The sequence below is a fragment of the Dipodomys ordii genome, unplaced genomic scaffold (genome assembly GCF_000151885.1).
Source record: "Dipodomys ordii isolate 6190 unplaced genomic scaffold, Dord_2.0 Scaffold196, whole genome shotgun sequence".
Classification (NCBI taxonomy): Eukaryota; Metazoa; Chordata; class Mammalia; order Rodentia; family Heteromyidae; genus Dipodomys; species Dipodomys ordii.
The window spans coordinates 1998189-2012934 of NW_012267412.1; the positions used below are offsets into that span (position 1 = coordinate 1998189).

General features: G+C 44.1%; 1 protein-coding gene across 2 annotated transcripts in view; it reads right to left on the bottom strand.

Moving 5' to 3' along the window:
• Positions 1-6410: 6410 nt before the first annotated feature.
• Positions 6411-14746, bottom strand: part of Masp1 (mannan-binding lectin serine peptidase 1 (C4/C2 activating component of Ra-reactive factor)) — a 52614-nt gene continuing 44278 nt past the window's right edge. Inside the window, exons 9-11 of one of the 2 annotated variants that reach the window (XM_013034778.1) lie at positions 13469-13606; positions 12026-12100; positions 6411-7590 (exon numbers count right to left, since the gene is read on the bottom strand). In XM_013034778.1, the coding sequence (XP_012890232.1) occupies positions 6707-7590; positions 12026-12100; positions 13469-13606 (1097 nt within the window). In that variant the 3' untranslated portion in view covers positions 6411-6706. The remainder of the gene's footprint in view (positions 7591-12025; positions 12101-13468; positions 13607-14746) is intronic. The other variant, XM_013034776.1, reaches the window with a different exon arrangement.

Genomic DNA, 14746 nt, shown 5'->3' on the forward strand with positions numbered 1-14746 from the left:
ACTGAGGGCCTTAAACCTATTCCAGGCCACCTCTCAAGCCCCTCCCCTGAATTTCATGCCCTAAGTCAGATAGTAACATCGTATCATTTGAAGATGAGATATTATGCCTGTGATTTCAGCTGCTTATTATTTTTCCATGCTACTTCTAGAGCTTGAATTCAGGGCCTGGGTTCTGTCAATTGAATATGGTTTCACTTCTGGTTCTTTAGTGGTTAATTGAAGGTAAGGATTTCAGAGACTTTCCTGTTTGGACTGGATTCAAACAACTCAGCATCCTGACTAGCTAGAATTTTAGGCATGAGTGCTCATCAACACTGCCTATTTGTGTGTGTGTGTTTGTGTGTGTGTGTGTGCACGCCAGTCCTAGGGCTGAACTCAGGGCATGGGTGCTGTCCCTAAGCTTTTTCAATCAAGCTTAGTACTCTAGCACTTGAGCCATAGCTCCATGTCTGGATTTTTGGTAGCTTAATTGGAGATAAGAGTCTCATAGAGGGCTGGGAAGGTGGCTCAGTGGTAGAGTGCTTGCCTCGTATGCATGAGGCCCTGGGTTCGATTCCTCAGCACCATATAAGCAGAAAAAGCCAGAAGCATCACTGTGGCTCAAATGGTAGAGCACTAGCCTTGAGCTGAAGAGCTGAGGGACAGCATCTAGGCCCAGAGTTCAAGCCCCACAGCCAACAACAACAACAAAAAAAGAGTCTCATAGACTTTCCTGCCCAGGCTGGCTTTGAACCATGGTCCTTATATCTCAGCTTCTTGTATAGCTAGCATTATGGGTGAGAACCACCAGCCCAACTGCCTATTTTAAGCAAGGATAAGACTAATTTAGGAGTGGGGGGCATACTAGGCTTGAATTCAGGGCCTCATACACTTGCTCAGTTTTTTCTGCTCAACTACTGGTGTTCTATCACTTGAGTCATGCCTCCAGTTGAAATTTTTTGCTGGTTCATTAGAGATAGTCTTATGGAATGTTCTGCCGAAGCCGGTTTTGACTAGCAATCTTCAGAAATCAGCTTCCTGAATAGCTAGGATTAAAGGTGTCAGCCACCTGTACCTGGCCTAAATATTTTATAGAGGGTTTCTGGGCTCTCTTGTGCCTAGAAACCCTTAAAGTATGGATGAGTACCAGACAATCCAAACCAGATCCATAAAAACCCCATGCTCAGGGCTGGGAAGGTGGCTCAGTGGTAGAGTGCTAGCCTTGAGCTGAAGATCTGAGGGACAGCACTCAGGCCCAGAGTTCAAGATCTACCACCACCACCACCACCAAAAAAGAAAAAATACTCACTGCCTCTCTGATATGATAGTAGGACCACCAGCAGCAACATCACCCGAGAATAACTTAGAGATAAAAAATATCAGGGCCCACCTCAGGTTATACAATTAGAGCCTGAAACATGCCCAAATAGCTCCCATGCATGTTCTAGTTTGACAAGTACAGAGGGAGTGATGTGGCTGCATGTGAAATTGCCTGGGGAACTAGAAAAGTCAGTACGAAGGCCCACATTAGATCAGAGAAGTTATAAGGGTGGGGCTCAGCACCAGCACGGGTTCAATGTTCCTGGAGGAAATTGGTTGCCACCAAGGCTGAGCACCATTGCTCTGATCCAGACCTCTCATGAAGGGGAGGTTGGCCCTGAGTCTCCTGATGTAGCCTAGTGTATTTCTTGGGTCTTGTCTTCTTCCCTTGGATGGATATATACCTGCACCTTGTGTAAGGTGGGCTTCTGGCTAGCTTTTCAATGGAGCAGAGGTGGCAGAGACCTAGGAGGAGCCAAGCAGACAAAAAAGCTGTAGGGTAAGGGAGTAGGGGTAAGATTCAGGGGTACAGATGATATAGTTTGGCATCAAGGGCACAGACGCTTTCTCAAGCAGGTTCCAGGCTCCACTTGGCTTCTCATAAGCAACTAGGGGCTCCAGCTTCTCATTGTGGATGGAGTTTCACACAAGGCACCATCTTTCCCCTGAGGTATTTTTTATTTTGGCCATGACCAGGGTTTACTGGGTTGATTTCTTGGGTGGGTAAAGTGGGCTGAGGTACCCAGGTGAAGAGATCTGCCTCAGAGCAGGGATCTGGGATATCTAGAGGAGCCCCAGAGAGGGCACTGGTCAGTCCAGACCCTAAGCTCTGCCAATTCCTCTACCCAGGCCTCATGTGGCCAAGTAGAAAACACTTTACCCCTTCCTTTTTCCTTTATCTGCTTTCTAGTTCCCTCTGCCCGCTTCTTTCCTTACCTCCCTCCACAAGGCCGAAGCACAGCAGGGAAAGGATTATAGATCTGGCAGAGCTTTGAGGAGGATCAAGTGTGAAGGATCTTTCAGCTGGACGGGGTATAGAGAAGTGAACTTCAAGCAACTTTAAAGCACAGATCATAGGGAATAAGCATGCAATGCATACCAATACAGATTCAAAATTATGAACTCAAGTGAATTTAAGTCTTAAAACAACGGCATGTAACCCATCTTCAACTTGGCTTCCAGCAACATTGGAAAAGTCTGCTGAAGAAGCCTTCCCTTCCTTTTGCCCACCCTTTGGCTCTTTCCCACTCTTTTCTTCTTCCATCCTTTCTGTCTTTGCATAGAGTTCCTTTCTTGTTTCCTGATTTCTTCTCTCCCTTTGGCATCTTAGGCTCTATTTTCTCTTCTGTTACCTCTTTCATTTCCCTGTCATTCTCCCTTCAGTTCCCTCTGCCTTTTTTTAGGTCTCATTGTTTTGTCTTTCATTCTGCCATTGATTCTCAACCTCTATGTATTTCCCTTCCTTCTCTTTCTTTCTTGGTTCTCTCCCCTGCCCTTCTCCCCACTGGATTGCTTTCAGCTCCAGCCTTACCTTCCTCTCAAACATTTTTCTTTTGAGTGTGCATATTAGTACTGAGGCTTGAACTCAGGGCCTGAGTGTGTCCCTGAGCTTTTTCATTCAAGGCTAGTGCTCCATCACTTAAGCCACAGATCCACTTTTGGCTTTTTGGTTAATTAGAGATAAGAATCTCACAACCTTTCTGTCTGGGCTGGTTTTAACAAAGATACCCAGATCTCAGTCTCCTGAGTAGCTAGGATTACAGGTGTGAACCACCAGTGCCTGGCACCTTCCCTTTTATGCCTTTACTCACTCTCCTTACCTCTTACAAAGGCTCGTTGACTGAGGCAGACAGTTCATCTTTGCTCTCATAGGAACATAAGGATTAGTTCCTTGAAGGGAAGTTTTACAGTTGCTATTGCCATTTCCCACCTCCCTATATTCTTTTTTTTAATAGGTTTTTTATTGTGAAAATACCGTACAGAGGGGTTACAATTACATGAGCAAGGTAAAGAGTACATTTTTTATCAAGCATTGTTGCTTCCTCCTTTGTTTCCCCTTACCATCCCTGCCCTCCCATCTCTCTCCCACCCTCCCTATATTCTTAAATATAGCCCTAGCCCAAGCCTCAACGGATCCCTGGCCTACAGTTGTCCAATCCTGACTATAGTCAGGCAGTAGATGAGGCTAAGGGAGAAACATGGCCTACAGCCTGGAAGCTACCCACATAGAAGTGGAACAGTCAGAGTTTTCTTCACCTGGAATGGGCTCAGAACTCTAGACCCATTTCTTCTAAAGATCTCAGACTTTAAATGAAACTTAGTTCATATAAATCTGTTCTTTCCTATTCTTCTTCCCATTCCCTTCTACTTACAAAGTTAATAATTTCATTTTCTAGTATTTATGAACCTGCATACTTTATTTTCATCTCTTATGTCCCTTTTCTTTTTTAGGGGGGGTGGCTAATGACTTTTCATTATTGCAATAGCTATCTACTGAAGTGGCCTCTAGATTCTCTTCCTTGTGTCTCCTGCTCCATGTGGAAAGAACTTCTCAGGATATGCTTATCTTCTGCAGCGGAGTATAGGATAAAGATCTAAGTTCTTAGGCCTGGTTTTCAAAGGCCTGGTTCCCAAAGGTGACAATCTACCTGATCCCAGAGCTCAGGTGACACTGCCTTTGTCACATGTACACACCTGTGCATGTACACACAGGTACACACCATATTTATTATCACTCATGAATTAGTTCTTCACAAGGTTGGACACTGACCGGTTTTAGGAGGAATACCACAACTAGTACATCTGGTTCCAGTTAAGGCCCTTTCTTCCCCACTGAGTGGTCAATGATTCTCAAAAAATAAAGAAAAGAAAAGAAAAGAAAAAAAGAAACTCTGGTCAGTCTCCAGGATGACAATAGGGTTTTGGTTTTTCAGCTTGTATTCTTCCCCACTGGGGGACCTTCCATTTCTCACCTTCTTCTTACCTAGAAGGGAGCCCCCACAGAAGGGCTGTCCATTCTGCTCTACCATCATGGCCATCCAGGGAGTGGTGCCCCTCTGGCTTTGGTGTCCATTGAAGATCTTAGCCGTCACCTTCCGGGAGAACTTGGGGACACCACACACTGCAGCCAAGGAGGAAGGAACAGATCACACTCTGGGCTCTGTCTTGTCTATTCCCTGAATTACTAGCTCATCATCACTCTGCTAAAAGCATCTCTTAATTTTGGTTTCCCAGTATCCCTTACTTCTTCCGAGTCATTTTGATCCCTTTCAGCTGTATGAAATCATGCCTTCATTTAATTAAGTTCCAATAATACTTAAATCTTCTTTCAATAACATTCAACTCCTTTTGCCTATGTAAGACCTACATGCACTTAACCTTATCTTGCTTGCTAGGGTGAGCTTTTTGAAGCAAAGGAATTAAATGACAGGAATTTAAATGAGGAAACAAAGCTTTTGATAAGGAAATATATCAATAACCGACCCATTTCTTCTTCTTTTTCTCCTCTTCTTCCTCATCCCTCTTCTTCTGTGTCAAGACTAGAGTTTGAACTCAAGACCTCACACTCTTGCTTAGCTTTTTCATGCCAGGCTGGTGCTCTACCACTCCTGACACACCTCCGCTTCTGATCTTTTGCTGGTTAATTGGAGATATAAATCTAATGGATTTTCCTGCCTGGTCTGGCTTTTGCTTCCTGAGTAGTCAGGGTAAGAGTGTGAGCCACCAGTGCCTGGCATTAGTACTTCTTTTTGAGATGACATCCAGCTGCCAAAAGCTGTTTCTAGACAGGAAAAGATTTTGGCTTCACAAAGGGCTAATTTCCCAGTAAAATGTCAAAATAATGAACATACTTCATCCACAATAACCAAACTCCCAAAACAAGGCCACTGATTATCCTCAGAGGGTTTATTTCCACATTAGACCCCCACCAGGAGAAACAAAATGCAAAGGCCCCCTACAGAGTAGCAAAGCATGTGATATTTAAATATACAAAATATAGCATCCTCTACATGTACAATTCATAGATACAGGAGTGTGTTTTGATGAACCACTTGAAAAAAGAATCAGACATTTCCTAATTATTCTCTTGGAATACCGTTCAGGAAGCTCTACCAGGTACCTTTATAGGATGGGGATTCCCAGGAGAGAGTTAGGAATACAATCCACCTATGAGAGCCCAGGAGAGGCTGATGGCCATCACTGGGTGCTGACAACAAGAGCTGGAGAGATGGTGAAGTGGGTTTCAGGACTTCCTTTTATGGAGACCCTAAGGCCCAGAGAAGAACATGATTTGTCAATGGTTATATAGCCAGTTAGGTTTATGACCTAAGATGCTCCATCTCTTTTCACTGCCTTGACCTTGAGCACTGAAAAGCAGAGGAGTAGAGGCTTCTCACCATCGTGCTGGGTGTATTCTCCACTGAGCTCAGGTCCCAGGGTTATGGGGTAGCCTGGTGGGATTTGATTGACTTCTTAGATGCTGAGTCAACTCTTTCTTCTATTTTTCTTCCATCCTGGTGGGATTCAGTGTAGATCCCACTGTTTCCTAAGTAACAGCTAAGTCTCCATACGTGGGGTTGGACATGCAGTCTTTTTAGATGATGCATCCCAGAGCTGGAGTGTTGCTTTGTGTTTGGAGTGGCAAGTGTTGAAACATTGTGGGGTCAGCTGGTATTTGAGAGTGGCACCAGTGATGTGTTTTCAGTGGACGATGTGAATGTAAGGGGCTTGGAGAGCTGCCCACTGCTGTTCTCCTTCCACAGTTACCACAAACCTTTTCTATCTTCCTTTGAAATTCCTTTAGCGGGGAATATAAAGAATAATACTTGTACTACAGGGAGCTTTGTGGAAAGGCCTATCTGTTACACCATGAGAGAGGGCCTCTGATCTCCTTTCTTTAAACTGAATGGTTAAGAGGAGGGACTTAACTTGGTGTAAGACCAGAGAGCAAAACTGGGAAAATATCTGGATATAGACTTCAGTTCAATGTAAGGAATCATTTCCTATCAGGTCTAAGATCCTTTACACCAATAGTGGCTCCAATGGGTTTAAAAAATGGTTAGGAGTGAATAAAGGCCAACAGGCTAAAGCTTGCCCTGGAGAGGAGAGTTAGAGGCCCTCTAGCTCAGTTCCTTCATTATGTTGTCGGGAAGATGTGGCTCAGGAAGGGGAAAGGACTTGGTCCAAGTCATGGACCAGGCCTCCTGCCTCATATCTTGCCCCTGTACCACAATGCTGCCTCCCTGGGTCCTAGGGCTGTCTCAGGAGGATGAATGCCCTGCTAGGTCAGTCAGTAAATTCAGTCTATTTGGTCTGGTAAGTAACATGGAGTGTGTAGCTGGAAGTGTGTGGTGCAGTTTCACTCGATATGGGTCAGCACAGGCAGGCCCCAAGGAAGTTAGTCAGCTCACCGCTCTACCTGGAGCTCCCTGACGTCTTGTGGGGAGTTCATCTCCTCCCACAGCCAGTCCACATAGTTGGAGACCTTTGTGTATACTCCATATACCTGCTTGCTGCCACATTCTTCGGGCCCTCCCCAGGATACCAGGCCTTGGGCCACCCAGTGCTGGCTCACTTCGTCAAGGATGACAAAGGCCCCACCACTATCTCCAAGGCATGTGTCCTTGCCACCTTCATAGTAGCCAGCACAGAACATGTTCTCTGTGACACTGTAGTTGCCAGAGCGGGATTCATAGCTGGCTTTGCACTCCGTGTGAGGCACCACGGGTAACTTGACATACTGCAGGATATCTGTGGACGTTCGCATGCCACTCCCAAGCACATCATCCACGGATACATTGGGATTGGAGATGCCCCAGCCAGCCACCAGGCCCAGCATGTGTGGGATCAGGCCTTCGGGCTCAGACTTTGGAAGGCAGACAGGCCTGACATGGGGTCCTAGGGGCACAGGCTCCTGCAGCTGTACCAGAGCTATGTCATGGTTGTAGTTCTGGATGTTGAAGTCAGGGTAGAGTACCACACGAGCAGCCGACCTGTTGACAGCTCCTGATTTGTCACGTACATCATACAAGCCCAAGTAGACGGTGATGTGCTCCTTGGAGACGGGTATCACGGTGTTGTCTCTGCGCTGAGAGCGTAGCACATGCGCCGCTGTGAGGATCCAGGACTCTGAGAGCAGGGCCCCACTCCCAAACCATTTGTCACTTGGTATTCTTGAAGTGTCCTCCACCACTATCAAGGCCTGCCATGGGAAGAGCCCAGGCTCAGCAATCCGGCCTCCAATAATCCGCTTGACTAGGTTTGGCAGGGAGCGGGAAGGCTGGCCGCACTCTGTGAGGAGATGAATGGAGTAGGGACAAGAAACAGAGCTCAGTTAGGTCAGCTATATTAAAAGAGCTACTAAGAGCAATTTATCTCTTACCCCAGTGTAGATTATGCCACCCTGGAATTTCTAATCTGCAAAAACTATGAAGAACGTTTTCCTGGGACTCTCTGGGTCTAAATTTCTGTGACTGGTTCCACTGTAGCTGAGCTAATCTACGGAACCAGTTAATTCATGCTTGGACCTTGTCCAAGCTGAATCAATCAGTCATAGACTACTTTTTGCCTCAACCATCTTCAGCCAGGCCTATCACTAACAGTGGTCACCTCATTTCTTTTGTTTCTCCTAGAAATGACTCTAATATCTCAGAAGTCATCCATACTATGGGCACTCAGAGAATTCAAAATTTTCTCTCCATGTCTACAGGCACAGAGAAATGGAAGGAGCCTAAAAGACTATCCATCACCATCAGTTTCTAGTCTATACTAAACTGGGAACCAATGCACCTGGGGCCTGGGGTCTGAGTTTTTCATTTCCTATGAGACTCTAAGGCAGTACTTTTCCTCTGTGGATTTCAAAACTCTGTGTGTGTGTGTGTGTGTGTGTGTGTGTGGTACTAGGGCTTAAATTTAGGGCCTTGTGCTCTTTTGCTTGGCTTTGTCATTCAAGGCTGATGCTCTACCAACTGGAGGTAAGAATTTCATGGACTTGTCTGCCTAGGCTGGCTTTGAACTGTGATCTTCAGATGAGCCTCCTGGGTCATTAGGATTAGAAGCATTAGCTATTGGTGCCTGGCTGATTTCAATTTGTTTCACTTCAATTTTGGACAAGATAATCTCAAAATTTCAATTTTCTTTATTACTTCATTTGCCACCCTCTCTTTATAGACAAAAAATATTTTTTAGAGGTTACAAGATCAGCTATCAAGTTGTTTAGAAGATTCTAGATTCTAAGATTGTTGTCTAATTCTGTATTCCACTCTGCCTTGGGATATATTAAGATGATGGTCATAGGCCTTCTAACCCTTTCTTCTCTGACTTGTGGATTAAGCCCAGGACAGACAAAGTAGGGGAAAGGTGGCATAATCCACACGCAATGATGTATGGGCCTTCCTCAGGGCCACTCATCATTGCACCCTGGAGCCCTGTAGTACCTTCAAGGGAAGGAGAAAGGTCTGAGGAAACTTCATTCCACTGAGTTGCACCCCGAGCATGCACATGCACCACCAGCCTCCTGTAGCCAAATGCCTCTGACTCATGAACCAGGTCTTCCATACTGGGCCCCCTGGCTAAAACACAAGCTCACATGGGCCCTTCCCATGCAGGCTATGTGAGCCTGGTAGGTTAGCCTGAGGTGTTGTGACTCTCCTTCAGGTTGCAATGGGAAGACAGCCATCCTTGTCCTTGGATGCTCTCATCAGCCCTTTAGAGACCAAGGAACCTTTGTATTTTCTTGGTAATTGTGGGAGGACGGGTTTCTACCACATGATGGCTTTGGATGTTCTTCTTCATGATGCCAGGTGCTTCTTCCATGATTCTGGGGCACAATGCCATTCACCGCAGGGAGGATGTGAAAGGGGCCTTTGTAATTGTTGGTAGCCTGTTTTATCAAAGTTGAGGGCCAGCCTCCAGTTATTATCAGCAGTCTACAAGAGGGAACCTCAAGGCAGGTCTGTGCATATGAATTTATACAGAGGTGAGGGACATATTTATGATTCAGTTCATGGTCACAACAAAGCCCATGCCAGCACAAGATGCCAGTGACCTACTTCAGATCACAGAAGGTCAGTGCCAAAGGAAGCTCAGGGAATAGCTAATTTACAGATGGAAAAGACCAGTGACTCACTCAATGTCAGTGCCTGATGAAGTGAAACCCATTTTCCCTGATGCCAGCTTAATTTCTCTGCTAACATTTGATTTCCACTTTGATGTGTTCTTGTCTTTTGAAGAAGTTAAAAACAGTAACAATTCTTTGTTGTGAGAGATCATTGAAATGGGGTAATTGGTGTGTGTGTGTGTGTGTGTGTGTGTGTGTGTGTGTGTGTGTGTGTGCTGGTACTGGGGCTTGAACTCAGGGCCTTACTTTCTTTTTTAACTTTTTTGCTCAAGGCTGGCATACTACATTTAAAAGCCACACCTCCACTTCTGAATTTTTGCCAGTTTGTTGGATATAAGAATCTCTTTGGATGTGTCTGCCTAGACTGGCTTTGAACTGTGCTCCTCAGATCTCAGCCTGCTGACTAGCTAGGATTATAGGTGTGCACCACGGGTTTCCAGCTCCTTTTTTTTTTTTTTTTTTTTTTGCGGGAGGTAGGGAGGTTGAAGTCTTGAACGATGTTGCGTAGAAAGGCCTCAAACTCTTAGGCTCAAAAGATCCTTCTGCTTCAGACTCATAAGTAGTTATGACAATAGGCATTAAACACAATACTTAGCTAAAATAAAGCAGCTGTTCAAGATGATCACACATCCAGATTTGAGATCATCCTTCTTGGTTGCTGATATTCAACTCCCAGTGTCTCGTCAGAAAGGATTATTCTTGAAATGTTACAATGTGGTCTGTGCTAAAGTCAGATTTGGGCTCTAGTAGATGGTGGATATAGAAGGAAGGTCCTTAAAACAAACCATCCATACTCCAGGATTCTGAGTTCATGAGAATGATATAAAACATAACCCCAGTCAGAGAAGGCTCAACACTACTGTGTTGGCATCAGAAGTCTTGGGTTCATTTTCTGACTCTGCCTCTTTCTGGAAGTAGATTTGCACCAATCACTATACAAGTTTTTACTGGGAAAATAATACTCTTAACAGACCTCTATGATAATAGATGAAGCAGATTTTCCATTCAGTTTACATCCTGGTTCCAGGTCAGCCTTTCAAAAAGGAAGAATTCAGAAATCTGGGTTCTGTCTAACCCTGGGTGTTATAAGAATTTCATGGTTCACAATATCCAAGATGCTTTGTACATTGTCTAAGATAATCAACATTCAGAATCATAGGATGCTATGGATTTCCTGATCTTGCTTCCTTTTTCTCTGTGGCATGAACTCCCAGCTGCCGGAGAACTGAGATTACCCAGTAAACATTCCAGTTTGGAGGCAGTTGCACCAGGCTCAGGTTCATAGCCAAGTGCATCTTCCTCTCTCAGAGGTGGCAATGTGGCTTCCCAGAATAGAATCACCCATAGTTTTCTTTGTCCCATATAGACCTTCAGCATCACCAGTCTCCTCTTCTTTGAGACTTTACCACCCACATTTCATGGGGGTGGTTATGGTCAAGCCAATTTGAGGTGAGTAGATGAGCAGAATGTAGATGAGAAGACCTTTATATTTTTAATTCCCTTTATCTTCATGCTTTCTTGGGGATAAATATCTTCTATGTCAAGTTTTCCTTCCTGGTATACATCTTCCACTCTGGAACACACATGTGCAGTTACAGCCTCCTCTGGGGTCCTATCACACATGTGATGGTTGTGAACTGACTCTCAAATGTTATTCTGTTCTTCACCTGGTAAGGTTTAATGGTAGAAAACTCCTTAGGTTTTTCATTCTAACATTTAGCCTAATGTTTACTGAGTGAATAGTGAGAATTAGTAAAATGCCCTTCATGTAATACCTTGTAGTTCAGTAAAATACAAAGCCACCCAATGCATAGCCATATTGTAAAGCTTTTGTTATTCAAGCAAAAGTGCATATGAAACCAAGAAGGATAGTATTTTTCAGTCTTCCTCCATGCTATCTTGAATGGTTGTTTCCTTTCATTGTCACTATTCTGGATATTTTTCTTAAGAGAATAAGGTTTTGTGGGTTCTTTAACTTTACAATGTGTATGTGTGTTGGGGCTATACTTTTCTAACCTGATTTGAATATGTGTGTGTGTATGTTGTGATTTCAAAGTGAATCATCTATAGTTTTAATGCTAAAGCAAATACCCCCTAAGTCTAGATGCACAGATACAACCATTTTAAGTTGGAATCAGTAGATAAAACATGGAGGAGGCCATAATCAGAAAGACTTGTACATATTGCTCTTGAAGTTCTTACTCCATCCTTCAGAGTATTTGTTATTTGTCTTCTGTTGTCATCTTCTTTATAGCTCAAAGTGCTCAAAGACAAGGAAGGCCCACTTTCTTGATTTTCCTGAGCAACAACAGGTGTCTACACTCACTGGGTTGAAAGAAAAACCTGGAGGGAAGTGACTGGAACTGGAGAGAGAGGAGGCTAGAGTGGTCCTTATACAATGGAGAATAGAGGATAGAGTCCAGTTAGTTTGAGAAAGTGTGAGGGTAGGCTTCTCTAATCTTTGACCTTCAAAAGACATTTCTTATATCTCTTAAAAAAACAACCACAGCCTCTTTCCTCTTAACTCCCTATTTATAGTCAGAGCACCTGAGGCCCCAAGGTCTTGGATGAAAGAGTTTCAAGCAGAAGATTTGGTGTGTGAGGTACCTGGATGGCAGGTGGGCAGGCTTGTCCCCAGTGCTTCATTCACCCAGGTCCCAAGGGCAGAACAGGTATATATACCTGGGTGAGTGAAAAGAAAAGTGGGAGGAAAAGAAGAAAATGAATGCTGTGGAGCACAGAGAACATAGGTTTGACTTCTTAATTCCTCCAGTACCGACCATGGAAAAGGTCCTCCAAATAGTCTGAGTCAGTCCTCTCTTAATACAAGGGAACTTTCTAAGATGAAATCTAACCATGTGCCTCATCAGCTTAGAATGATCGATGGACCCTCACCCTCCGAAAATAAATACGATACTCTCCAGTCCAGTGCCCACAGCTCTGTGGAATCGGATTCCTGCTTGTCTGAGAGCCGCTCCCGGCCTCGTGTTACCATTCTCTGGCAGGTGTCCTTCCATTGGTTGTAATGACCTTGGTTAATACCACTCTCTTTAATAAGCCATGCATGTGTGACCTGCTTCATTTGAGTCTCATAATAGTTCTGGCAATGATATCCCATTGCCTTATTGAAAAATGAGGACGTGGAGTCTTTAAGAAACTAGAGGAGTTTGCTTAGATTCACTTGACACAGAGATGGGCCTTTACATCTTCCTTAGAGCTCTTTTTCTGGCCAGGCATTTTGAGTGTTTATGTAAGGGTATCAGAGTGACTCATTCTGGTGAGAGGCAGCACATATCTTCAAGTATTTCTCCTCCTAAGTCCTCTCAAACAAGGCTAATGCTGGTCCTTTACCTCTCAGGCCTGGGTGCCTATACCCAATCCTGGGATGAACCCAGGGTCTTCCTATCAGAGGGATAGAAAGTAATGATCAGCTGCAGCTGGATTTGAATCTTTGTCTGGGGATAAGCTATTTAGCAAAATAGACAGAATTTTCTTTTGTCTGCTCTTTACTTTTCCATTCCATTTGAACTCCACTGCCACACACTAAGAGCATGACTTTGAAGGAAGAGCTCCTAGTTCGCAGGCCTGTTGAATGACTGATCTGGTTAGCCAGAAGCCAAGGCAAAAGTTGGCTAAAGTAGCAACACTTGCTACATTCTGGAAATCCTAGTTGTCAGACAACTTAAGGAAATATATTTGGGGAGATTTTGGACTTCTTTGAGGTCTCTATTCCTTCCTTAATTTTGTCATGAAAGACTCCAGGCATCAAGGTCTACATTCATTAGTAGAATCAGTGCTGAATTTAAAAGCTAAAAGAACAACCCTGGGATTTGGTTCTGACACTCAATCTCTGCATCTCTAAATGGACACGATAACACAAACTCATAGAATGTGAGACCCAGATGATACAATGTGTGGGTGCTTTATGCATTATGAATTCCACACACTTGCAGGCAGCTACTCCTTACAGAGCTCTTGCAGCCTCAAATTGAACCCTGAGGCCCAGAGTGTGCACTTTGAGAATGAGAGAGTTTAGCATGGAGGGCTTACCTGTGGTATTTTGAAGTATCTTGTAAAAGGGTTGCTGGCAGGAATATCTGATCTCAGAATTGTATGTGGTAAGGTTGTTCCTTGTGGAGAAGGTGATCAGCCCATGTTCCAGCCCTGCTGGGACTCCACAGTCTATAACTGAGAGAGAAGAAGTGAGACCCTTTAGCTGTCTTATATTCTTCCTTGTGAGGAAATAGGATGAGTCCATCTTCTGCAGATGTGCAGCTTACACACTGCATACAACTGCAGAGAACCATGTTATAGTTTCCACCAAAGAATTGCATAGTGTCCAACCTGTGCAGCTGATAGTGTCCCTGCTTTGGAGGTTTCTCCACTATGATATTAATACTGTATGGTCAACTCACCTGGCCTAGTGCCAAGTTTATGGCAGGGGCAGATCTATTGAGATTTAAGAAGCCCCAGTCATATTATCACCATAGCCTCTTTCTTTGATTTTTTTTTTTTAGTTCTATTATGCAATCTTCTCTGCTCCTTCTGCCAAATCACGAAGCAAATGGCTGTGAGAAAATTCTGGCTGACCTGAACCAAAGAAGGTTCCATTTTTTTCCAGTTCCAACCACAGGATGAATAACAACAGTGAATATGTCCATATTGGAGTTTGGCACAGAAAAATCCCCCAAACCAAACAAAATTTTAAAAAAATTCCCCCAAACAAAAACCAGGCTCCTCCAAAAGTACACAGTTCCACCCTGTTGGCTTTCTACTCAGAGCTCATTTGGTCATAGAGGCAGTAGAGGGTCAGGAGTGGGCCAACTTTCACTGTTCACCTGCTCATTTTCTCCATTCACTGGTGGCTAGACACTGCGGATGAGTGTAGTCACAGACATGACCAAAGATGCTGCACCCCAGAGACGGTCTGTGGGGAGCCTGGTAGGCTATACAGGTCTTAGGGGTGTTGCTGGTATGGACAGGGATCCGACTTAGGTCAACTTTTCATGACCAAATCAGAAGCTGATGACTCAACTTATCAATGTCTTTTCATGGGTCTCCTTTAGGAGATGATGACACTTATTTCTAAGAAAATCCTAACATTAGATGTAACAGTTTGTGACAGAGCTGGAGAATCACAGAGGAAATGCAGAATTTTCTAGTTAGAAACCTGACCTAGGACATCAAGAATGTCTTCTATATAATCTACTCAGATAGGAGATTTGACTAATCCAAAGTTATTGTCAGAGTGAGAACTGAATGTGACCTTGAACTCCGTGGTCTTTCAGTGAATAGTACCAGTAGTTCCTAAGGATCTTTTTATTTCTC